The sequence below is a fragment of the Felis catus genome, chromosome D4 (assembly GCF_018350175.1).
Source record: "Felis catus isolate Fca126 chromosome D4, F.catus_Fca126_mat1.0, whole genome shotgun sequence".
Taxonomy (NCBI): Eukaryota; Metazoa; Chordata; class Mammalia; order Carnivora; family Felidae; genus Felis; species Felis catus.
In genome coordinates this window covers 29,590,006-29,616,793 of record NC_058380.1, presented here as the reverse complement: position 1 = coordinate 29,616,793, position 26,788 = coordinate 29,590,006, and the positions used below count along the sequence as shown (strand labels likewise).

General features: G+C 43.6%; 1 protein-coding gene across 7 annotated transcripts in view; it reads left to right on the top strand.

Moving 5' to 3' along the window:
* PTCH1 (patched 1) overlaps positions 1-26,788 on the top strand; it is a 71,782-nt gene that overhangs the window by 18,334 nt on the left and 26,660 nt on the right. For 4 of the 7 annotated variants that reach the window (XM_045042471.1, XM_045042469.1, XM_045042473.1 and 1 more), the window contains 10 exons: positions 11,257-11,446; positions 14,544-14,613; positions 14,711-14,802; positions 16,209-16,407; positions 16,699-16,820; positions 17,595-17,742; positions 18,570-18,701; positions 19,110-19,265; positions 19,921-20,019; positions 20,802-20,922. In XM_045042471.1, the coding sequence (XP_044898406.1) occupies positions 11,257-11,446; positions 14,544-14,613; positions 14,711-14,802; positions 16,209-16,407; positions 16,699-16,820; positions 17,595-17,742; positions 18,570-18,701; positions 19,110-19,265; positions 19,921-20,019; positions 20,802-20,922 (1,329 nt within the window). Of the gene's footprint in view, positions 1-11,256; positions 11,447-14,543; positions 14,614-14,710; positions 14,803-16,208; positions 16,408-16,698; positions 16,821-17,594; positions 17,743-18,569; positions 18,702-19,109; positions 19,266-19,920; positions 20,020-20,796; positions 20,923-26,788 lie in introns of all 7 variants that reach the window. The other 3 variants (XM_023242245.2, XM_045042470.1, XM_023242246.2) reach the window with 3 other exon arrangements.

Sequence of the window (26,788 nt, the reverse complement as noted above, 5' to 3'; positions counted from 1 at the left end):
GCCCTAATCATTTCTTCCCAGTAGATCTCTGGAGTTACTAGTGTGAAATCTGAAATGATAGTAAATCTGGTTAATCACAAACTGACAGGAGGGAATTAGAACATGTATTATTTCAAACCAGCTGTGGGAGATACCAAATCCCAAGCTGCCATTTGCATCCTTGAGGTTCTTGTCTTGGTAACGGGTGGTACCCGGACCTCACTCTCTGATTGGGTCTTGTCAGTAGAAGATGTACTTCCCCTGTTGAAGAGTCATGGCATACTATGGACTTTTGAAGTGCCTTAGAATTCATTGACAAATGGAGTGTTAAATAAGTCTTGGTCCCATGTGTTTAATGTGTTGTATGGAGTATGAAGAATTGGGCCCCTTAGCATTTCTTGAGATGGTAAGTGAAATGTAAGCCAATACATTCCAACCCAGGCACCATACTTCAGGCTTTGCATGGATGGAACTCTCACCAAAGGCAAAAGGAACATGGTGCTTGGGCATAGATGGAAGAGGACAGATTTCCTTATCCAAACTTTGCCGACTCTGCAGCATTAGATGGTCCATCCCACATGAGAGGTCCCAGAGAGCAGAGGGTTTTGCTCATGAAGGCACTTCCAGCAGTTCATACGGAGAAAGCTCCTTGGGATTTTCTTAGTGGGAAGCTTCCCTGACTACACAGGTACCATCAGGGTCATCAGGATATAAGCACTTTTATTACTTATTCTTTGCTTTAGAACTTTGAGTTTGGGCCCTTCATCATAAGACCTATTTATTGCATTTGTTTCTCTTAAACTGGATTTAGGATTGTGTTTTTCTTTAAATGGCCGTTTGTTTCCCTACATGTATGTATCTTTAGGTTTGACACAAATAATTTCATCTTCCAAAACAGTAGAATGCTGCATTGGGAAACTGCTTGACTGTCATAGAGATTTTTAGGAAAGATGCATCCTGTCCACAACCTTTCAAGACTCTGACTATTTTGTTGTATTTGGGTTCAGAGCATAGCTGGAAAAACAGCTGTCATGTGTTAGGGAAACTGTGTCGTTTGTGGGCAATAAGGCACCTGCTCATGAGTGACAAGTTAGTTGTTGGGGAGATTTATAATGTGGATGTAGGGCCCTATTTCTAGAAACCCAGTTGTGAGTTGACCCAGATAGTCCACACTGCATGTGGGTCCCAGAACACCACTGGCTATGAAGGTGAGGCTAGTGAGAAGCAAGTCTCCGTACCACAGCACAAGCTTGATTTATTCTCGTTAGGATAAATGAAAAGAAGCAGTAGATTTCCCCAATTTATCAGCCAACATAGTTTTCAGTTATTGATGAAACACGTACAAAAGCAAGCAAAAGGAACTGGAAGTAGGCTTTGTTAAGTCAGTGTGCATGATTTTTTTCCCCTTAAATCATTGCTTAAGGGCTTCTGGCCCCTAGCTCAGGAATCCTGCCCAAAAATGCCAGATGTATTACACAGTCAAGTACTGCAATGTAAACAGTGCTCTGTGCCATGAGGCAGGGTGGTCCATCTCCTATTAAAGAACGAGAGATTGAGAGGGAAAGAGAGGTAAGCCCTCTGCAGTGGCACAGTTGTGGTCGTGTTGTTTGTGTTTTTGGCTGCAGAGTCAAGATTTGGAAGTACAAAAACTTAGATGAATTAATACTTTTTACTGGCAAAGAAAAGCAGCTTGAATTGGGATGCCAAAGAGAGCACGATGTGGCTTGGATAATGTTGCTTCATTGGGTCAGATAAGTTTATAAAATGTTGGACCGAATGGGGAGGGGCTGATAGGAACGAAGCTGTTGTTTTCATAGCAGCATCTGTGAGCATCACCCTTTTCATCTGCTGTGAGCTCAATTGAAAGGTGAGTGAAGTAAGGCAGGGAGAGACCAGCTTCTTTCACCCCCCTCTCCCGTGTATAAGAACGCCTCCTGGCTTGGTGCACCTTCTGTGTGTAAACCTAAGAGGTATCACAAAGCTTCTCTGGTGTTTTGTAGCACTGGGGGGAGGGGTAGCCCAAGATCTATGTTGCAGAATAAACGGCCTTCCAGTTTGCTCCCAGTTCCTAGATTTCAGTAAAGCAGCTACTAATGATGTTCATTTGGAGGTAAGAGAGTAACTGGACGCTTTGAGCCACCCCTCCAAGTAGAACTTGTTTTACAGTGCTTCGGGCGACCCAAGGAAATTGGAACGCCTAGGCATTAGCTGTACATCCAAATAATCTAATACTAAGCAGTCCTTAGACTTACTAACTTTAGGATGTTTAAACATTAATATGAAGGTATTTTGGGAGTTAGGAGGAAATGGGGTTTCAGTTTAAATTTGGGGAGTTGTTAAAATAACTTGCAACCTGCGATAATATTATCCTGATTTTAGAAATCCATTCTGTAGAGTGATCTGAGAAAATTGCTTTTAGAAACAGGGATGGGAAACAGGCATTTTGAGATTCAGGAAAATGTAGGCTTCTTGACTCTGGCTCTCCCCCCACCTCCCTCCAGCACTTTTTTTTTTTCTGTTTTGAACTCTCCCATCTCCCCACCCCCATTCCCTGATTTCCTTTGCTCCTTTAGTGGGGAAACCAGGAAATTTCACAAAATAGACATAAATATCACACAGTGTCTTTTGAAATAAAAGCATTCTAAGAGAATAACAAAAGAATTTTCCCTAGCTGCCTAAGAAATTATTTCTTCTCTTACCTGACTTTTCTCCATGAGGTTCATACATTGTTGCACTAAGTTTAAAAATGATAAATATGATGCCATCATTTTAGGCTACACATGATCCAGACAAAAAAATTGCACGTTTAATATGTTGCTTAATTGCAAACAAAGCTTGCAATTTGAGAGAATTGGGATTAGGGCTAAATATCTATTAACTGCTCTTTCTAGAGATTTGGGGAATAGGATGACCCTTTTTTTTTCTTTTTTTTTTTTTTTAAATAGGCTACAGTTTCACATGGCTCCCAAAAGAAATCTCTCTCCCTTTTTGTTTCCCACACCAATTGATTTATCATTTTGCTTGCAAGCAGATCCAGAATGTTAGGGCAAGAACACACTCACTTTTTTCTCGTAACTTTTTTGTTGCGGACCGAAACCAGTTGACTTGAATAAATTTTTCTGAGGCCTGAATGTAGCCAGCAACGTGGAAAAATCTTGCCATTCAGGGCCGTCTGAATGTACATTTCAGCCACACAGTAAGCTGCATTGGTAGGCACTGGACTGCTAAATACAACCATTTTTCGCAGCAGCGAGTTAGACAGGTGATTAGCATAATTAGCACCGAGCAGCTATACATATGGTAATGCTGAGTGTGTAAATGCCAGCTGCGGTGTAAAATTTATGTCAGGGGTCGGCAGGGCTGTGCGAAAGTATTGTGTTCCAGCTGCAGGTCAGGGCCGCCAAAGCTTACCTCCTTTTCTCTTGTTGGTGAATACGCCAAACAGAAGAGAAAGACAGAAATATAACAGATACGGCTTTGATGGAACAGCCCAGTTCTGTGCAAGAAGGACTGTTCTATAAAACACACACATACACACACCCTTGCACACACTTGCAGAAATCCCGTTGCTTTCTCTACAAATGGTGTTTACTTCATGCAGGGTGCACGTAAGCGGCAGCCAGGATGCGGGTTTGGGGAGGTACAAGGACCAAGTGATTTTTCTGGGAGGAAAAGTTTCAGTCACTGAATTTTTACAAGGCGTTAAGAGTTGTTCTGTTTCTTTCCATCCTCTTGCTGACCGCCCCCCCCCCACTCCTGCCCACATTGTTTTCCTTCAAATTAAATGGGAACACCCCTACCTCCCCCACCCCCACCCCATGGGATAGGACTGTAATATAAGGTTCCAACAGCAAGACTCTCTTCCCAAATTGCTTGACTGGTTTTAGCAAAGGACTAGAAGTTCCTTTGTGTTGTTTTTCTGAGGCAGCTCTGCTCACCACTTCACTGCCACTATCAGACCCATGACATCCTTTATAGATAAGAAAAGAATCAGTAGGGCTCTTGCTGGAAAGGAGGACAGTCTTGAATGGTTCACACCCTTGGGAATGCATGATGGGGGAATTTATGGCTGTGACGAGTTCATGCATTTTCTCTGCTGTCCCCTCCCCTTTTTTTCAGTTGGTGGCTATAAGGAGCAGTGGTGGTGACAGAATATAGTTCACACCATGCTGACCTGGTGATGAAACTTCCTCGAGGCACCAGGGGGTCCTTATGCATCAGTCCCTAATCCAGCTAATCCTGATGGCAACAAAATCATGAAAGTGGCCCCCAGGGAGGGTGTGGGAGATAAAGCAGGCCAGCGTGATGTTCCTCAGGGCCCTGGGAGCCTGCCTGTGGAGGTGGGGACTCACATTGTCTTCTCCCCTGTGCGTGCTCAAGTAGGAGGCCGGTGCCAAGAGGCCCAGGCCGGATAATGGCAAGAAGACTGTTGAGAGCAGAGAGGTGATGTCAGCCCCACAGAAGCTGAGAGAAGGGAGCTGGGGTTAATGTTATGCAGCAGCCCGAATGCTGGGGTAGAGAGCCCGCAGCCCGGGCAGGCACTTGGCTTTTGTCGTGGTTGTGTTGTGTTCTGTTTTTATTTTTTGAGTGAAGAATTTAGGAGGCCTTAACTAAGGACTTAAAACTTGATAACAACACTGTCTTTGGTCCCTGGGTTCTGCTTCTTGGTCCAGCTTTGCCTCTGAACATGCTGCTCTGTGTCGAACCCTCCCAGGCTTGCTCAGCTCCTGCAAAAGGACAGGACTTGAGTTTGCATCTACTTGCTTATAGACTGGAGCACTCAGGTGAATCTTGGTAGCGCCTGGGACAGTTCCCAGTGGGGCAAGTGTGCAGTTAGGGATAGAGCAGATCTCCATCCCGTTCCAGCCTGCCGGAAGCCAGGAACATTCTTGAGTCCACAGGCTGTGGCTTCACTCGGCCTGTCTTTGAGGGGGCGGGGCCGGGGGGGGGCGGTTGACCGCAGCCCTCATTTGCCACAGCAGCAAGTGACCAAAGAAGAATGGGTCTCCTAACAGATGCAGTGTGATCTTGGGAGCTGCTGGCCCTGGAGAGAATACCAGGTGGGGGGAGCTGTGGCAGGCAGCAGGTCCGGTGTGGGCACAGTGCTGGGCTGACCTGATCGTGTCCGACAGGGTGAGCGGGCAGCTCCAGGGAAAGCCATTCAGAGAAGCAGCCTGGGCGGTAACAGATGGCACCACAAACAGCTGGTGTGGGGGCTTGTGGTGGGCACATGCTCAGGCCTGCTACCCCTTCTACCACGTTCCACCCTCCTCACCACCACCACCCCCCTCAAGCTGTCCCTGGGGAGGTGTGGGGATGTGTCCTGCTCTTGTCTTGTTTTTGTGGTTTTCACTCACTGGGCTCACTTCATGAAGGCAAATTCTCTTTGGGCTATCTGATTCTAGCATTTTCCCATGGCAACACCCAAGGGCACAATCCCACGAGGAGAAAAACAGCCCTGAAGCTTAAGCAGCAGTTGGCTAGTCATGAATAAAAGAGATGGCTGGAAGACTGACTAAAACTCACAGCTCAGGAGTTTTCAGCCAATTGCCCAAATTACGGAATCTTCATTTTTTTCAATTTAGAAAACGAGCTGGTGCTAATAATTTTGCAGTTACACCCTTTGGAGATTTGGAGTTTTTCACCCTCACAATAACTAATCGCAACATTGAAAGAAGGACCTGAAGTAACTAAAGGGGAAGAAAAAAAAATCTCTCTAGAGGCTGTTAGATAATTCATGGGATTAATCAAATGCAAATGCTCCGCTTGCATATACACAGACCCCATTTTCCTAATTGGACTCTGAGTGGGTACTTTTCAGGCTGAAAGGGTCATTTGTTTTGACTGATTGACTTTTTGAGGCTTTGGGGAGAATTAATATCTTATACAGATGACTGCCTGTTCCCAAGGCTCTGTATTGAGGCTGTTCATTCATTTATTCCTCTGACACACTGAGTGTGCGCATGCGCCTGGTGTGCCGAGATAAGTGGGCAGCGGGCGGTGCCTCCCTGAAAGGACTTGGAATTTACTGGGAAAAATACTTCGTTTGGTCCCTCAGATCACCTTTATGTGGATCACAATAAGCTTTTGCTAAAAGTTTTGTGCATGAATGCTGCAGCCGTTTATTAAGCTCTGTGCAAGGGCCATGCTGAAGAATGGTACAAGGTGGGAGAGCATCATGAGGGGAACATCTCTTGTCTACCATGGAATGGAACAGCACTGGCCCAGAGGTATGGACCCCTGGGTGGAATGGTTTCTCACCTGTGCTGGCCCTTCTTCACCTTGGAAAACCATAATGGTTTGATTTAGGGAGGAAAGGATCAGCAGAGCTTGAGCAAGAACTTCTTTGGGGAAGTGATGCTTTTTACCCCAGCTCTTTCAAAGAATTGGTTTAAGCCTCAGATTTCTGGAGAATTTGCAGGTAAAGAGGCCTAAAGCTGTGTACCCTAGTCTCTCTAACCCCCTCCTCCAAATCAGGCCCCTCTGGGGACCCCAAGGAAAATGGGGGGCTGTTACTGCCACCCATGAGGTTCTACTGAAAAAACTATCTCCTCACAGTGGCAGTAAACACTGTGGGAAGCAATGTTGTCCTTTAAGCAAAAATGCCAACCGTTGTCCTGTGTAATACTCTGGTGCAGGTGCATTCTAAAAGCTCTAGCTATGAGCTTGACACAGTCTGGTATATGGAATTCAGGACTTCTAAACTCCTATCCTCAACTAGTACTCAGAAGCCACAAGGCTCTCTCCAGGCAGTTGGACTAGGGTTGAGGGTCGGTTCTACCTCCTCTCAGCTGGGGGACCTTGGACAATTGCAGCTACTTTTCCTCTTCTGTAAAATAAGGGTGATGATACATGCCCTGTGATGAATAAGCAACCGAATGAGTGGATGAGTTCAGGGTTTGGGAAATTTCACAACACATTGTTAACACTCACACCAATTTATGAGGTTAGTAGTATCATTTTCATCCCATTTCATAGAGAAGGTTACTGAAGCCCAATTATGTCACAGGGACTCGTCCCAAATCTCAGTGCTGCCTTTCTGGTCCTGGTTCCCACCACCTGACTGTCCAGTCAGCTTGCCCCAGCTTGATGAGGGAACAGCACCGCACTGAGCAAAATATTTATAAACAGGTAAAGAATGAGTGGGAAATGGGTTTGCAGATGAAAAACATACACAAAAGCTATTTCGTGTCCCAGGATCCTGAGATAACATTTTTCATGAGTCTTGTTCAAAGAGTTTGATTGTTATTTTATTGTTAAAAGTTACTGCATTTGGAAGAAGGAAAAGAATATAAGAGGACTTTAGAATTTAATGAATATGCATGTTTTGTTTTGTTTGTGTTGAGCTTTTTAAGTCAGATCCCTACCAAGTAGCTTTCTTATTTTTCTCTTTTTGTCACATGGAAGTCTTTAATTATATGGGTTCTTTGCAGAAAAATTAAGTAGTAGTGATAACCCTCAAAAAGGGAAATGGGTAAATATTATCCATAAACCACCACACAGCAGTAGTGGCTGTTCACATGGCTGTCAGCATTCATACATCTACATCACAAATACTGGATCGTATGGTTCATTCTGCTCAGTAGTCGGAAATAATTATGCAGTATTTCATGAACGGATTGTTTTTTAAATAGAAAGGACCTTGACCTTGAACATGGGACAGAGAAGGGAGAAAAACCATCTCCCCCAGACTGCACCTGTAACTTCAGTCACTTGAAATGGGGTCTGTGGGGCTTCCTGCTGATGGAGCATCACGCTGATGTGTGATGAGGAAGACTCACAAGAAAAGGAACAGCTTTGGGCTGTCACCCCGTTGTGATTTAGGATAGGCATTTGCTAGGGTAGCAAAAATCAGGGGAGTCCATAAAGTTGCTCTGTCCAGAGAGGTTTCTGTTTCTGGTAGCTTGTTCCAGAGCACCTTGGGTGAATACTGATGTAAGACCATACGAACGCTGAGCAGCTTATGACACAGGTACACCCGAGAAGGAGCTAAGTCTACCAGTGCAACCAAATGAATGACATAATTATGGTCTCACCAAGCTCCAGCCACACTGGCCTCCTTTCTCTTCCTGCAGCAAGCCAGACATGAGGGCTTAACAGTTGCTGGTTCCTCTGCCCAGACACTGTCCCCCCCAGCTCATCAAAGTCAGCTTAAATGTTACTTCCATTTAGGTCTCCCCGGGCTACTCCATTTGAAGGGGGCTTCCCCCTTCCCCACCACCCGGTAACTATCCTGGCATTACCATCTGTGTTTCCTCCAAGGCACTTGTCATCCCATGAGATTATCCTATTGATTTGTTTGTCTACTGCTTGTGTGCTTCACTGGCCAGCAAGCCTTTTGGAGCAGAGAACGCACTGGTCTCACCCCGCATAGCACCCCGCTGTGTAGCACACAGTAGGCACCTTCATATGCTCGCTGGGTGAGTGTTAGGACTCTTTGTCAAGTAAAGCGGATGTCCACGAAACTTTTTAAAAAGTTACCAAATAGTTTTGCAAAAATAATAGATGGAATGTTAAATAAAATATGGCCATGTCGTATGTAAAACCGAATTAAACGCTACTGAAAAGTAGGATACAGCATAGGTGCTGGAGGCCATTCAGGGTTTTTGAACTCCAGTTGCTCAGTCTACCTATGATGAGAGTCTTGTCTTGGTTGAAAATGATTGTCACATTAGCAAAATATTACATTTATCACTAGAGCAAAGAAATGAAGGAAGAAAAAAATATTTTCAGTTGCAGAGACATGATAGACACCTTTATTAAAAAATATACATCTTTAAATATACATTTTAAAACATCTAAAAAGTGATACTATAAAACCCTTGAGGTACGTTTTATATCTTGTAGGAAATAGCATCATTTTTGAAAACCCCTGTAATAAAATAATTGCTCGAATGTGAGGTTGGTCTGGAAGATGTAGACAGTTCTTTTCAGGAGCATGAACCTTGCATTTGATCTCTATTTTTGTGTGCACTCGTCTCTTGGATCCTCACCTTATCGGTTATAGTTAGAGGCAGCTGCTATAAAGCAGGAGAGGTGGGAGGGAGTGTCTGTGGTCCCACTCTGTTGATGTTTGTTTTTACCTCATGGTTGAATTCACCTGAAGCTCTAAGCGTCAGGAAAAATAAAGGAAGTAGGACTTTGTAAGCAGAATGAGGGATCATGTGCTGTGCCAATGCTTCAGGAGCTGGTAGAAATATAAATGATTTATAGGTGTGGGATATTGATGTCATATAGCCAGGAAAAAGGAAGGAGTTGAGCTTTTTTTCAAAAAGGCTATTTGGAGATCTTGGCATGGCAGTCTGTAGCTTTTCAGAAGTGACCTCTGGACTAATAATTGGCTTTTTAGCCTCAAACAGCCTTTTTATCTCCAGAGAATGTGGATTGAGTCTAATTCAGTTCTCTAGTTAATTGCTTGAAATAATACATTGTGATTCCTGCCAGAAGGAGCCAGACCCTGCCTGCAGGCAGCTTTAGAAGAGCATCCTGAAAAGGCCTAGGACTTCATGTAAATTTATCCTTTGTTGCAAGTTTCCTATGTTTTCCTGTGGTCTTTCTTTAACTTCAAATTGATTGCAGTATCCTGGGCAATTCCCCAGGGCATTTGTCAAAGTTTTCTGCACAAGGAATCTTAATACTTTCTGTAACTGACTGATAATATCCTTCCCTCTGCCCCTCCCCATTTCTCCTTGCCCCTCCCTGCTCCTTCTTCCTCATCCTCCCCGTCCTCTCTCCTCTTGGACACACCCAACAGTATGTTGGGCCTCACCTCACAGTATTCCGCAGTGGCCTTGGCCATCTGCGTGGACCCACACACATGATCCTGCCAGTCTGTGAATCTGGACTAGCTTTCCTAATGAGGGCATTATTTGCTTTTTAGCCGGCCCCCTTGTTTATAAAATATGCCAAGAGAACTAAACAGCCCGCTGTTCCCAGTACTTCCTTACTTGCCCAAACCAAATGTTTATGTCCTTGAATGCTAAACTTGAAGAAAAAGGATTCCTCCTCGTGGGAAAGCTTACCATGATTGCTGAAAGCTCTTTCTACACTGTAGCTGAAGGCCTGTTTTCCAGTAAACATGAAACTTACCAGTGACTTTAGGAACTCTTCAGACTCACTGTTCAGACTCATCAGCTGGCCTTGGAGTGTGTGTGTGTGTGTAGGGAGGGGGAGAAGGGTAGGGCGTGCTGCTTGCTCTAGGATTGTCTCTCTCCTGCCCTCCTGGGCCCTTCTGGAACAGCCCCTTCCCTGTGACCATATTGGATCAAAGCATGCTCTCCAGAGCACTCCCAACTGCATCCCCCCACACCTACCCTGTTGGGAAGTGACACTCCCTCCCTCCCCACCCCCCCACCCCCCATACCTCCCAGCCAGGTCCAGCATTCTGAGCTTGGCTTATTCTAAAGCTATAGTTGAAATATAACCTAAGACCTGAGAAAGAAAACAAAAAGCGTACCTTGTTGCCCTCACCTGTAGCATGCCCCACTGTGGCCAGCCTCCTGGAGAGCCTGGTGCTACTGGGGCAAGGCTTCTGGGCTTGCAGCAGGTTCAGGATCCCTGGGGAGCTTCTGGAACACAGGCTGCCTGCTCACAGGCAACTCAGAACCTGGTACCTTTGTTTCCGGATGCTGACCAGGTGAGTCTGATAAAGCCAGGATCCAGAGACTGGCTGTCCTGGCCACAGCTGAGACATTTGGTTCCTCTCAAGTACATCTGATGTAAATCACATTATTTATCTTCTCCTGGCAAGTTTTCTGCCGAGCACACATTTGCCACCTTTCTTTGTTTCTTTTTCAACAGGGAGAAACATTTCCTTGTTACCTTTACTAGATTATTTAGGAGAAGAGTGTAAATTGAAGCCATTTATCTTGAAATGTGCTGCCGGGGCACATTGTTTACACAAGTGAAAGAAATTGTAACAGGGGTATTTGGTCTGGTCTGCAAGGAAAAGGTGTCTCATGTTTTCCTTCCCCTTCCCCCTTTATACGTATGGCACATTAGTTAGAAGGTGCACAAAGCACGTATGCATTAGGTTTGCATATGCAACAGACAGGACAGTTGTTCATGGCCTTAGTATTTTTTCCGTGTTTTTTTTTTTTAATTGGTGAAATGAACATTGCCAGTAATAATAAAGTGAACGTTATCCCCCAAACATCAGCCCTGCATTTTCATGACCAGAGATAATTTATCCTGTATCCTGTACCTCTTAGTGAGATAACAGAACATGAATTCACGGGGATATTTTTGTTCTAATTGAAACTTGTACATGTTTGTCAGTTGGCGGACGAGTAAGTCGCGAATTAAACTATACTCGCCAGAAGATTGGAGAGGAGGCTATGTTTAATCCTCAGCTCATGATTCAGACCCCGAAAGAAGAAGGTGCTAACGTCCTGACCACGGAAGCTCTCCGACAACACCTGGACTCCGCCCTCCAGGCCAGCAGAGTCCATGTGTATATGTACAACAGGTAAGGTGGCGGGAAGAAGCGGCTGGTTTTACTAAATAAGGTTGTGCTGGAAATATGCTTCCAGTGTTCAAGTAGTTTTCTGATAAGTGGGATTTTCTTAAATCTTGAATTTCATTTCTAGAGTTTGGTAACAGATCAAATATGTTATAATGTATTTTCACTAAGTATCTTGGCACTATATACCCAAATGAGTATGAGTTTTCAAGCAGCCATTTGGGTGGCTATACAGCCATTCTGAGGATCTTTCCTGCTTAAGATATTTTTGGAGCAGTTACATTTTGAATTGCCTTTAGTCAAAAAGACAGAAAAGAGGGGCATCTGGGTGGGGCTCAGTTGGTTAAGCGCCCGACTTCGGCTCAGGTCATGATCTCGTGGTTCGTGGGTTCAAGCCCTGCATCAGGCTCTATGCTGACAGCTCAGAGCCTGGAGCCTGCTTCGGATTCTGTCTCCCTCTCTCTCTGCCCCTATTCCACTCACGCTCTCTCTCTCAAAAATAAATAAACATGAATAAAAATTGAAAAGAATGAGAAAAATGAAAGACTTTACGTATGGTTACTTTGTATTCACTACAGATATTGACAGCATGTGTCACAAAGCATATAGCGGTTGAGTCACTATGGTGAATTCTTACTGACGGGTAGGCAGATATGGTGGAATTATAATACAGCCTCACAAAATATTTCCCTTTAGCTTCAAAACTAACTTAACAGTGCTGTGGGTATAATAAAAGCATATGAAGAGTTCTGGAACAAAATTGACAGTCCTTCTTCTCTATTTAAACAGTGCGTTATTCAGGGCAGGGACCACATCGTGTCCATTCTTCCACCCCCAGCATTTAGATCAGAATTTGTTGATTGACTAACTGCCTAGATTGATACATTTGAACTGGATCTTCTCCCTGAACTATTGGGATGACTGTCACTAAACCCTGTTTTCAGGGGACTGCTTACTCAGTTGGCATTTGCCTAACCCCAACCTGTCCCTCACCTCTTAACTGACTGGTTGATGACACAGTTTTTCACAGGGGAGGTGAGGAAGTGCCACTGTACACCTATTCAGAGGCCAGGGAGAGTGAAGGGAGAAAATAAAAGGAAAATCTGTACTTGTCCCTGCTACGGTAACCTCCACTCCCCATGGTCTTCACTGGATTGTCTCTAAGACCCATCTAGCTGGAGGCAGCACCCTAAGGTCCAGCGTGAGTCACATATCTTTGACATGCTCTTGTTTCCTCATCTGTAAAGTCAGTTACTGATCAAGTGTGGTCTATTATCCTCAGGAGGTTCTGAGAACGAGATATATAATGTATGAAAAGGAGGTATTCTAGCACTCTTGTCAAGCAAACTTGGCTAGTGAGCACATCCCCGATCTTATCAGCACATCCCTCCCATTCTGCAGTGGAAGCAACTCCCCAGGGCAGTTTTGCAGAACTTTCAAGTAGAGGCCCTGCTGGGAATTTGGAAATAAATAAGTTCCAGGGCCACTGAAAGCATGCTGTGACCCATTCTTAACACAGTGGGACCCTACCTTGAAGGACTTGTCACTTAGACACTTAAGGAGAAGATGTGAGTGTCTGTACAATGAAATTATATTCTTAATCTGAGATGGAACCAGAGAACTTTTATGTGTTGGAATGAGCTTTAAAGAACACCTAGTTAAACCCATCTCATTTTTTAGACGAGAAAACCAGGAATTAGATTAACTGGACCATTTGTCCAAGTTCATACAATTTTTAAACACTAGAGCCAGTTTTCAAACCCTTTCTTCTGGCTCCAAGCCCAGGGGCTTTTTTAAGGCACAGCCATGACCTCTCAAGCAAGTGTAAATGAGTTCACTGATCAAGTGATATTGACAACCTACTCAGGCTAGATGGTCTGTGTTGATGCTATGTGGAGTTCAATATAAACATACACATAGGTACATGAGTAGGTGGGTGGGTGGATGGGTGGGTGAGTGGATGGAAGGATGGATGGATAACTTGGACCCTGCATTAGGAGCCGATGGTCTAGCTAGAAAGAGGAAAGTATCACACCATAGATGGGCATGTACGAAGCCAAACACAGATACTCCCAAGTCCAGGTACTCCACTTATCAAACAGATCAGACCAGCAGTGTTCTGTGGTTCATGAGAAAGGGGTCATTTTCAATAGCCCTGGGCAAAAAAAAAAAAAAAAAAAAAAAAAAGCCTAGTAGGAAGGTGTGGCATTTCAGTGAGGACCCTGAGGGATAGATGCAAAGGTTCCACAGGGAAGAGGGCTAAGTCCAGAACATTCCTTTGGATGACCAATAAAAAAAAGAAAAAGGAGATGAATAAATAAATTAGAGCAATTTAGAGAGACTCAAAACAATTTTTTTCTCTTGGATTTCCCATCCCTATACTTTCCAAATTTCTTCTTTTTTCAAGTTAAACTCCCTGATACACTTGGAAAGGCATGTGCTTATAGAGCATTTTTCTAGAGATGTCAGAGTTCTTTAGTATTCTATAGGTAGATGATAGATAATAGAGATAATTGGTGATCAGTATATTTAATAACATTTCTATAGAACAAGAATAAAAAACTGTAAAGTAGGAAATCTGTCTACCTGGCAATGCTGTTTACAGCCTTCATGGTTCAGAGCAGAATTCGTTTGGACACTGTCTGTTAATAAGGACGTTAACTGCCAGTAAAAATAAGTCAGTTACGTTTTCCCACCTAAATATATGTTAATACATTATAAACCTTACTAATTAGTCTCCGTATTTTGAATTTGTGATAATTCAACTGAATTATCTGCCCTGAAGTTGTTCAGTGTATGTAGAAAAGCAGATAATGGCGTAAACAAGATTATTGGGAGAACGCTTAAGAAAACAGGACTTTTCAAGTACTTTGGTAGCATTCATTTACATAAACACCCACATGTTAATTACAATTGAGTATTATCTATTCATTAAATTAAGCTTGTTGAGTCTTTACTTGCCAAAAGTTGTGTTCGTTTTGACAGATACCTAAAAGTGATCAAAATTGCAGTTCTTTCTATATGTTCTGTTGTCCTGATTTTGCATGGATTTCCATACTTTATTACAGTGAGAAATGTTTGTCTCTCCTTTCTATTTTAACAGGCAGTGGAAATTGGAACATTTGTGCTACAAATCTGGAGAACTTATCACAGAAACAGGTTACATGGATCAGGTATATTTTCTTTTTTTGCATACAATTCTCAAAAATTCCTCAATGCTATGCATTAGCCTAATGTGTGGCCTATTTTTTTTTTTTTTAACTTTGACAGATAATAGAATATCTTTACCCTTGTTTAATTATTACACCTTTGGATTGCTTCTGGGAAGGGGCAAAGTTACAATCTGGGACAGCGTACCTACTGTAAGTGTGTGATATCATTTTCTGATGTCTGATTTCTGAACTTTAGAAGGTTTCTGTGATGTTACTTCATCATTGTTTATTCTGTTTCAGTTTTGAACAAGAAATAAAAACATTGAGATTCCATGGGCATGTTTTGAGTGAATAGTTGGGGGAGAGGGGACTTTAGCAGAATGTTTTTCCTCTTTTCAAAAAAAAAAAAGTTCTGAAGGCATCATTAAATTTCATTCACTTTTACCAACCTATTTATATGCAAATAAAATGCAAATTATTTCAGAGTATGTATGATTTTTAACTCTTTAATAAGATATTTGCAGTTTTGCTGACCAAGCCCTTCCATAGGTTTAGTTTATTTTTTAAGCAGAGAATTTATTAGTGCGTGCATGTCAGAATTAAACATATTGAGTTAAAGTTCAAGATCTTCCTGTGAAGTAAAATACTAACCTTTCTTTGGATCACATTAATGGCATTTAAGGGGGAAATCCGCTATCTTTGAAGGCCGTGGCAGGGGATGCTTCACAGTTTAGCAGTTGGATATTATACATACCACGTCATTTAAGGAATAATTGTTAATCAGTGTAGACATTTTCAGTTAATTATGCAAGAGTTCGTGCTTGGGTTATTGTTTCTGTCCTAGCTTGCACATATCTGCAAAAGCAATTTGCAGTGGCCATACCCTGACCTTCAGTGTACAGTTTTAGATGGGAAATAAGGGGTTTTGTGTTTTCTGGTTGGGAGATTCTGAATAATGACTTCAGCCTGGTTAAGCAGCTACAGTGTGGTTTGAACCACATAACAGGCAGCCAAAAGCCTTTCTGGTCTGTCAACAGCACAAATTCAAAAGTGAGTGTGGGGGGAAGTGGCCTTGATGGTGGTGATGGCAGAGGCAGCGGGGGGCTTTCGGGGTCGACTGCCAGGCTGTCAGAGAGAGCTCATAAGTATGGGATTATTAAAGGTAATGGAGATCAAATATTTTGATTGATGACATTTACAAAGCATTTATTAGGCTGGCAAGTGCTAATTTGACATTGTGATTCCTTCTCCCACCCCCCCCCCACCCCACCCCCCCCTAATTTTGGATCTCAGTCTTTTGCTAGGAAGTGCCCTTTGGCTAATTCTGTAGTAGGTATTAAATATGACATATCAGCCAGTACAGATTCTTTGATCGCTTCATTTACAAGCTCTCTGCTTGGCATTTTTGTTCATGAATTACTTTCCTGACTCAGGTTTGCATACAGATACACTGGAAAGGGGCATTTATTTTGTATGCCAGGGTCCCAGAATTGCAACACAACCAGAAAGCCTCATGCAATCCAGACACAATATATACAATATACGCCGTCTTGGAGGCTTGGAAAAGAGGCTTGGAAGCCTCCTTTCATGGTCTCGCCTCCTAATTTCTTTCACAGAGGTAAGCCTCCTTTGCAGTGGACAAACTTTGACCCTTTGGAATTCCTAGAAGAGTTAAAGAAAATAAACTATCAAGTGGACAGCTGGGAGGAAATGCTGAATAAGGCCCAAGTTGGTCATGGTTACATGGACCGGCCCTGCCTCAACCCGGCTGATCCAGACTGCCCTGCCACAGCTCCCAACAAAAATGCAACCAAAGTGAGTACAGTCCTCGATTCTTCCCTGAGAGAGAAAAACTTGATGTCTTTCCTCCATTTGGAGTTCTATTATTTTCATTTTTAAGATTTGATTCTCAACGACTTTTTTTGTCTATGGAGCTAAGTTTGTTTATAGAGCTAAATTTTGCTGTAAGATTTGCCATACGCCTCTCATTAGCCTTGTTATTAATGTTCTCTCTGAAACAAACAAGCCCTTAAAGCACTGGATTTTAACAAGGCATGTGACCTGCCTACTGATTCCCGTAATTATGTGGCTGTCTTTTTATTTTAGCCTCTTGATGTGGCCCTTGTTTTGAACGGTGGATGTCATGGATTATCCAGAAAGTATATGCACTGGCAGGAGGAACTGATTGTGGGTGGCACAGTCAAGAATAGCACTGGGAAGCTTGTCAGGTAATCCAACATATGGAGGAAAAATCCAAGCCGTCTATTTTTTGTCCTTTCCTCAGAAACCACTTCCCTTCTGACATCTGCAAGTGTATTTGCATTAATACCTAACTGTTATCCTAGCTAGCTGCCTGGTGTAATAGAATCTTAGGAAATATTACTGGACCAGACCAGCTTGAAAGAACACCTTGTAGGGAATTTTTCAAGAGGAGATTTGTTGTTTTCATTGAGACTCTAGTTAGTGACTACAGGTTTTTAGAAGACCTGTCAGGTAGAAGATCAGGACAAGTGTAAAGTGGGCAGAAAACATTGGTCATAGCCAGTGGGGTGAAATGCTGTGACAGCTAAACAAGAATGATCCTCTGTGCACTCACGGACTCTGCTCCGGCAAGCGTCAGGCTCTCCGTCTGAGATCTGTCCCTTGGGAGAGCCGTCGTCTGGGATTTCTGCACAGGCAAGCACGCAGCGCTGAGCCCAGCATATCTGGTCAAGCTATCTACTCCCCGACCCTTCCTGTTTCACTGAATAGAAACTGAGAAAGGAAATTGCCTATTAATTTAATTTTGGGGTATATCTGTAAAAGGTTTGTAAGGTTACACCTTTAATATGGTACATCAATCTATTAAATAAAATAACCATCAGGCCCTGTTTAATGGAAACATGTGCTCACATAGAAGGAGAGAATGGCCACAAGTGAGTTGGGGGTGCTTGTTTGTGATTCTAAGCTGTGAGAACTACTTCCTGGAAATGCTGATGTTGTGTCTTTACCACCCATCACAGTGCCCATGCCCTGCAGACCATGTTTCAGTTAATGACTCCCAAGCAAATGTATGAACATTTCAAGGGGTACGAGTATGTGTCACACATCAACTGGAACGAGGACAAGGCAGCAGCCATCCTGGAGGCTTGGCAGAGGACGTACGTGGAGGTAAATCGCCAGCATTCCGACGCCTACCTTTGATCTGGGTACAAACCCCTTAGTTACTAAATACTTCATTGTAGCAATGTTTTAAAAGATTTTTTTTTCATTAGAATTTATTTTCAAAGCAAATTGTCATTTTGGGTACTTGGTGGGATGGAAACTTTTCTTCCTTTCCTAGATAGACATTGAAAATCTTAATGTCTGGGTGATGCTAATTCTAATTGGGATGCCTGAAATATTCTGAGTAACCAGTTGTGAACTCCAGAACTAAGGCATAACAGTGTTTAAAACAACAACAACAACACTTGGTTAGCAAGAAAAGGTGTCTGGAAAACATTAGCAAGGCATAGAATCTATTCACAGCTGCAGTCCCCTTGGTTAGGTCATATGACAGGAGCTGGCCTTTGTTTCCCAAGCAGTGACCTCTGCTGAGCTGCATGTGACCTTTTAAAAATGGCCAGCAAACAAAGTGGGGAGGAGTCACCACAGGAATAAGTTGTTTTAGATTAGTGGGGAGCCGAGGGGACCCACAGATCAGTTGTACAGTGGCAGAGAGGTGAATAGGTGGAGTGAATAAAGCTTGGAGTGGGCTTCAAGGATTCTGGCTCACCATAGCACCAGATTCTCACCTGATTAGTAATGGCCTTCATTGTTCCAGGCCCAGGGTCATTTCATGTTAGTCCAAGTTCAAACCTGGATCATGTAGAACTCTTTAATGCATCAGAAAAAAGTGAGGGTTGAGTGGAGGGGGCATGTCCCCCAAGATCTGTGCTGTCAAAGCCCATTGAAGCTTTAATTCCATGTCGGACTTTATCCTTACGTTGTGACCACAGGTAGTTCATCAAAGTGTCGCCCCGAACTCCACACAGAAGGTGCTTTCCTTTACCACGACGACCCTGGACGACATCCTCAAGTCCTTCTCTGATGTCAGTGTCATCCGAGTGGCCAGTGGCTACTTACTGATGGTAACAGTCAATTCAGTTCTCCCGGGGGATGGGGCGGTTGGTTTGGTTTTTAGTTTTTATCTTTCCATGACCGCTCCTGCTTTTTAACTGCTCTTAACACACACGTGCATCCAAGACAGAGAGAGCTCTGCTTCATAACGGTTTCAAAAGTGGTCGTGTAAAGCGTTTTCTCCCATTTGTAGTTTGCCCATCTCTGACTCATATCATTTCATGTGATGTCTGTAATGTAAATTTTTTGTTGTTGTTGGATTCAGTAAGTTCTACTTTTTGATTTGGGGTGATGGGTGGGGGAAAACATTAGAATCCTTACACATTCTAATGTTTGGCTTTTGTTTTGTGTCTCCCCCCACCGCCCCCCATCCCCCCTTGTTCCTTCACCTGCCCCCCACCCTGTGGTTCTGCTCGCAGCTTGCCTATGCCTGTTTAACCATGCTGCGCTGGGACTGCTCCAAGTCCCAGGGTGCCGTGGGGCTGGCTGGCGTCCTGTTGGTTGCACTGTCAGTGGCTGCAGGATTGGGCCTGTGCTCATTGATCGGGATTTCCTTTAACGCTGCAACAACTCAGGTACTAAAGGAGACATCCATCCACTATTTATTGACAAACACCCCTTCCCAGGCTTAGCCCTGCGGCCTCCTATGTGTCCCTGTCACCTAAAGAGTCTTCCGTCCTTTGCCACCAAGATGCCACACTTCGGGGGAGGGGGCTGCTGCCTCAAAGTGGAGCTCTTGGCAGTGGGGGGGGGTGGGTCTGAGTGGGCCTGTTGCTTGGTTGAGGCACTTCACTTATCAGTGAAATTAAGACCATTTATTAGAGCCATGGTTCCCAAACTTAGGTGTTTGCTAGAGTCACCTGGAGGGCTTGGACGACTCAGACTGCCCGGCTCCACCCCCAGAGTTTCCAGTCATCACTTCTCAGTGATGCCGGTCCAGGGCTCATGCTCTGAGATCTGCTGCTTTCCATGAGTCAGATTCTTTCTCATTTATTAATTTTAAAAAATATAACGGAGCTTAGAAATAGAAATGCACAGGATCTCCTGTGCGCTAAAACAGCTCGATCTGGGGGATTTAAGCCTCAGAGAAAACTAGATTCAATGGTGTGAGCTGTCCTTTGGGGAGCTTGGTGGGGGGGGGGGGCTCTGGGGGTAATGTTTTCAAGGGCTCGGGAGTGGTCAGAATTGGGCTTCACACATCTGATCTGCTGCCCTTTGTTTTTGCCGCAGGTTTTGCCATTTCTTGCTCTTGGTGTTGGTGTGGATGATGTTTTCCTTCTGGCACATGCATTTAGTGAAACAGGACAGAATAAAAGAATCCCTTTTGAGGTAATAGAAAAGAAAAAGAAGAAAGCTTTGGGGACAGCCAAACTCCCCTCTGTTCTTGAGTTTTTGTCCTCTAATTTTCTGTAATCTGGCCCAATAAATATTTCAGTCCCAAGTCAGTGACGTGGTACTGGCTCTAAATAAGTAAAAGAAGTTAGAAGAATCTCAGAACACTTACTCTAAGGCCCAAATTTGCTTTTCTGTTTTGTGTGTGTGTGTGTGTGTGTGTGTGTGTGTGTGTGTGTGTGTGTGTCTCACTTTGTCCCCATCACACCCTCCCCCACACCTTTTTTTTTTTCAAGTGTATTTATTTTGAGAGAGAGCAATCGAGGGAGGGGCAGAGGGAGAGAAAGAGAGAAAGAATCCCAAGCAGGCTCCTCACCTTCAGCACACGGCCCAGTGTGGGGCTCCAACTCATTAACCTTGAGATCATGACCTGAGCTGAAATCAAGTGAGGACATTTAACTGACTGACCCACCCAGGTGCCCCTCCCCCACACCTTTTAAATCTGAAAATTTTACTTAAATCATTATCTTGCAGCTCTGTGCTTTGGATGTCAGAGCCGTGAACAACACATAACCATGTAGATAATCCTGAGAACTTTCTCAATGCCAGTGTTAGGGGGTAAGGCAGAGATCGCCCTTTCTTTCTTATACCCCAATGTCAGCATTATCGACTCTGCTGTCTTACTTTGTCATGTATGTAAATTGTTCACACGGTCTGTGCTCTGAGGGCACCCTGTCCTGTGCAGTTTTCAGCACTGTGGTTTCTCGTGCTCAGGACAGGACTGGGGAGTGCCTCAAGCGCACGGGAGCCAGCGTGGCCCTCACATCCATCAGCAATGTCACTGCCTTCTTCATGGCCGCATTGATCCCGATTCCCGCTCTGCGGGCGTTCTCTCTACAGGTGAGTCTCCAGTGATGAAACCTATGGTGAGCACCCCATGTTGACTTTTCTCCATTAACACGCTTCCAGTACTACTGTAGCATGTACCATATGGAGCTCGTGTGGGTGGGTGCTTCTTTAAGCCATAACCCTCACAGTCCCCCTGAAATACAGCCCAGGGTTCTTCCCTTCCTTTTAGTCCTGTAGCCCAGATGCCTGTGGCCTGGGTGTCCTCAAGACCTGGTGCCTTAGGGAGCGGCTCTTTCCTTTACAGTTAAACTAAAATGACACCGGAGCTGCTCCATATAGGGTGCCAGGAAGCCCCTGCTCCAGATATCCAGAAGTCCTCTGGTCTCATCCACAGTGCGGCCAGCTTCTGGCCATCCCTGCTTCGAAATCCCACTCGGTTTCTGTGCTTACCCCAACATGCCACCTTCTGTCTATTTCCCTAAAGCAGCCTCAACACAAGGCAGTTGTACAGAACACACTTCATTGACTATGAAGACGAGCTTGCAGTATAGACCAGGCTAGGCGATCACTTAGAATTGAACACATGGGGGTTATAATGGGTGCAGATCCTCCCCCACTCCTGCAGTCCAATCTACATATAACATTTTTTTTTTCTGAGAGAGAGAGAGAGAGAGAGAGAGGCAGAAGGAGAGGGGGAGAGAATCTTAAGCAAGCTGCACGTCCAGCGCAGAACCCTTCATGAGGCTCAATCTCACAACCATGCAATCATGACCTGAGTCAAAATCAAGAGTCTGATGCTTAACCTGCTGAGCCACCCAGGCGCCCCTGCATATAATTTTTGACTCTCCCCAAACTTAACTAATAGCGGCTGTTGACTGGAAGCCTTACTGATAACATAAACAGTCAATTAACACATATTTTATGTTCCGTGTGTTATATACCGTATTCTTACAGTAAAGTAAACTAGGAAAGGAAATGTTATTAAAATCCTAAGGAAGAGAAAGTACTTTTACAGTGCTGTAGTCTATTTATTGAAAATAGCCTCCAAGTGGACCTGTGTAGTTCCAACTTTAGTTGTTCAAGGGCCGGCTGTATTAGCTTCCACTGTGCAGATGTATTGGCCACCCTCTGCCTGCAGGGGGTTCATTGGTGGGCCCTTGCTTGCCACCTGTCTCCTAGTTCCCCCACAGTCTCTTCTGTCCTCTCCTCTGCCTTCTTTTGGTCTCCTCGTCCCCTCTCAGGCTGCACAAAAAGACTCAGAATTCCTTTCCCTTCCTTATGCGGAGCAGTTTGGCTCCTGCATTGTTCTCCTTCCAAACTAGGCCCTTTCAAAGCACCAAGATATTTTTTGAACAAAGAGCCAGCTTATGTGAACGGTAGGAATGGAGAGCTCCCTGGGCTGGGGCCACAGCAATGGTCCATTCTGTGCTTGGCCTGCAGTGCCGGTATCGCCCTTCAGCTGCTTGAAGCCCCCAGGGATCCGGAAATCGATCAGCACAGCAGGTGAAAGCTCACCGCCCAGTTTGAGATGTGGCCTTCCTGAGCCCGAGATGGTTTTGGGTTTTGATGTCTCAAAGACGTTATTGCAGTTTTGTGAATTAAATTCAAATTTTATCTTTCTTTTTCTCTTACAGTGTGATACGTAATTTATGAGATGGCCAGGTTTTTATAAAGGAAACTACCTTTGGTGTCACTTTTTAAGCCTTATTACGTCCGTCGTCTTCATGTTGCTTTACTCTTGTAAATCACCAAAAGGTGATTGTGACCAGGAAGAGAAACGGACAGATGATAAATTATGTTTCTCTTTATACTTTGTCAACACGCTTCGCTCTTCTGTAGTCTTCATATTTGAATTTCACTTCATTAATGGCTAATAAAGACCTAAGCAATACTGCATTTGGGATGCTAGACTTACTTAATATTTAGTGTAAGACAAGACATGGAAAAAGATTTTTATACCAGTCACTATGACCACCACCCCCAAAAGAAAAAGGGTTTATTACAAAAATATATATAAAAATAGAAGCAGTAAGTGAATTAATGAATAAAGGTAAGCCTTTAATGACCAAAGCACAGGAAAATGAAAATATAAGTGCTCAGTAATGTGGAAGATGAGGGAACATTGCCACTAAATTATGGGTGCAACCAAAGTTCTAGAATGCCTTTTTGCATGGGCATCTGCGCCCCTGCATTTTGTCTTCCGTTCTTATTACATATAGAGCAGATTCTAGTATTGAAAAATTGTTATACTCCTTGGACAGTGGGACCCTGTCTCCAACCTCTCTCCTTTTCTGCTTGCCTTTTTCTCACTGTTCTTTATTTCCGCTCTGCCTCACACTCCTTCTTTTCTTCTTGTGTGTGTCTCTCATTTTCTCCTCTCCTCTCTCAGTATACACTGATGATTCATCAAGACATACTCTCCTTTAATGATATCCTATGGTGTGGTGCTGAAAAGCTACATGAGTTGTCCTTACGTCTTTTAGAAAATCCAGTGCGCTAAATTCTCCCAAGGTAAGCACCTTACCAAGAAGAGAGGAGTACTGTGAGTTTTGTATTTCTATTCTGAGCCACTGGGGTACCACTTTAGAAAATTGAAGACTTCCAGGAGTCTTCATTTATTAAAGACTGGCTCCGCCATAGCACTGGCTCATGCTCTGTCAAAAAACTAACAAAAGCAAAGAAAAGGAAAGAAAAAAGAAGATAATGTAAAAAGAAAAGAGAGAGAATGTGTTTTGCAGTAGCCATCAGAAATTTACATCGGTTTCCTTTTAAATACACTGACATTCAAAATCGACCATTAGGTAGCTTCTTCTCTTTCTTTTAGTGAATAACATTAAGTTGTGCCTCTGGGTATTCATTTGTGTTTATATTTTCAGGATACTACAGATTAAGCCTCAAAAGAGAGAGCTCTACAGTGGTTCGGTCTAATAATAAGTCCATGTTAATTTAGGATTTTTCCCTATGGAAATTTTCCAATTGTCTAACTTTACAAAAATAAATAGAAAAATTTTCCCCAAAGAAACCATCTTAGACTTCCTTGTCAATGTCCATCCATCTGTCCAAATACCACCTCTGTGCCAGAAAGCAGTGGCTTTGGTAACCAGTGCCCCGCACTGGGCTTTGCTGGTAACTGAGTGGTGTTTGTTCTTCAGTGAAAACTCCCAGAACAGAATGTCTTATTGTTCCAGACAGTATGAGGGTTTCAATGAGGGCCCCCCCTAGGCAGGGCCCAGTTGTCTCCGTGTCGCAGCAGGGCCACCATGGGTGCGTTGCAGGGGGCAGGGTGGAACACGGAGGATGGGGACATTTCCCTTAAGCACCGGAATTAGAATCGATTGACAGTGCAAATCATCCCCATCATCTTTTCAGATTTTCTACAATTTCTTAAACTCCCCCTTGGCTCCAGCGATGACACGTGTCCCTTGCTGAGAGACCTTGCAGTTATTTATTTATTTATTTATTTATTTATTTATTTATTTATTTATTTATTTATTTATTTATACTATTTTAGTGCACTTGATTGAACAGGGCACTGAAACTGTGTCGTTTTCTTGTCAGAATATGTGCTACCTGTGTATGTAATATGCCACTTGACAGTAAGCATGGGCGAGATGCTACACTTTGGAGTTCTGGGGTTCTTCATTTCCCCCACAGACTCCTCCAGTGGATATGGCTGTTACCAGATGTGTTCCACAGTCACTGTGGAAGCATCGGTGTCATTTGGCCCAGAGCACCTGGGCCACTTGCGTTCCTCATCCTCAGGAACTTCTGTCCAGAGTGAGGCCCAGAGTGTTCAATCTGCATTCCACCCCTGAATTCTGAACATGCCTATCATAGAAAGAAAAGCTGAAGGGATTCCACCTCTGGGACTGAATTTTCCTGAAAAATCTCCTTGAGAATCAAATCCGTTCTTCCCAGCACCCCTGTGGTCAGATTGGTCAGGAGTCCTAACCCCGCCTGCATCCATCCCCTCAGGAGGTAACCAGGTGACAAGAACTCCCAGGTCTCAGGCTGAGGGCTTTGACATCAAGCCGGTATTTAAATTCTGTTTACTCCATAACCTGAGGCAGGTGACCATCCTCTGCACCTCGGACTCTCTGTTAGGTAATAGTGTCAACAGCAGTAATAATGGCTGACCTGGTTGCTGTGAAGACCGGATGAATCATGTGTTAATTCCCTGGTCTCTCATTACTCCCCCTTTTACTCCTTTCTCTTTCCCTCCACAGAATTTTACGTGTCCCCCTCAGACACCGCTTGTCAGTTTCCTCCACGTGGTACATCCTTCCTCCTTGCCCCCCAGAGTCCTATTTTTGTCTTCTACACCTCCCAAGTACCTGCCTTGACCACCCTCTGCCTGCCATCCCCACACGCACCCGCACCTGCACGTTCTTTCCTCCTCTGAGCTGCTCTGAAACCCTGTGCAAGCTTTTACTACTGTATATATCAGCCTGAATCATAATTTGTTTAAGGGTCTGGCTGTGTCGGTCCTTGGAGAGCACCAGGATTTTGTCTTCTCTTTTTGTCTTTAGTACCCAGCTCAGTACCTTGCCTTTTCTTTTTAAAGTATTTGCCTCTTGGATGAATCCTCCAGGCAAAATAGTGATTTGCTTATTAAAACAAGTCTGACCTTCCATACATTAGAGTGGTTAAGTCCACAGGTTTCATATGTTTTGAGTTGACGAGGAATCTCAAAGCAGACTAAGAAGAGAGAAGTTATGTAATTTTTAGCAGAAGACTTGATAATTTTTTGGTTTTGTAGACTTGACAGGAAATAAATTATTGAAGGTCCCTTTCCAGAACTTACACTTGCTCTCTCGCCTTGAGCATAAATTCACAATTACTATGAAAAGTTTTTTGCAAAGTTCTCTTCTAATTCTGTTAGGTATCAGCTATAATCAGTCAGGTTTTCTTTTCTCACCTGGAGATTTACCCAGTTGGAGAACGTTTTAGAACTAAGTAGTTCTTCAGAAAGCTTCCTAAGAATTTTTAATTTGCAAAAAATTTTCTGATGATTTCTTGGTTACTCAGCATTCCAGTTGCTTTTTTTTTCTTTATTGTGCTGCTTCTTTCCACGCTTTTCTGAAGGGGAGAGCCCTTTCAACTGTCCTCTGTTGACTTTCCCCTATTAACAGCCCAATTGTGTAATTTTTACTAGGTCAGCAGGAGATTTGCCAAAGCACTACAGAATCTAGCCCCATGTTTATTCTAGGTTATGGAGTGACTTTTGAATCTGTACTTATTTATTCTGCATACTATAATCACACGCAGGAATTTCTTTCTGCCTTACTCTCCTTGACCTTTTATGTTACTGTGCTCACATACCCCACAGGCTGCTCCAGAGGCTATTTGGAATGTGCCTATTAAAAACCTCAGGGGATGTGTTTGAAATTTTATTTCATGTTTTAAAGGTGACATTTTGATATACCCAATCCACTTTACATATAAATATTCTAAGTATAAAATCAGAGTTGCGTGAAACTCTTAGAAATGTTCTGAAAGGCGAATGTTTGTTTTAAATTAAAACATCTCAAGTATATTCTGTATTCTGCCTTTGTAAATTTGGTTTGGTTAGGTTGCTACCAAGACACTCATTTCATTCCTGTGTTTGTACATCATGGGTTCGTGAAATTCTAAGAGATGGAAAGGATCAGAACGATGGGGCCTGTTCTAGTCAGATGGTCTCTTAATGATGGAAGAGAAGCAAAATGATGAGAAACTCCAACATCTATTTCAACTTTCTTTCATTTCCTTACTGAAGTGTTTATAAAGATGATGTTTAATTTTTTTTAATTTTTTTAATGTTTGTTTATTTTTGGGAGAGAGAGACAGAGCATGAGCGGGGGAGGGGCAGAGAGCAAGGAAGACCCAGAATCCGAAGCAGGCTCCAGGCTCTGAGCTGTCAGCACAGAGCCCAATG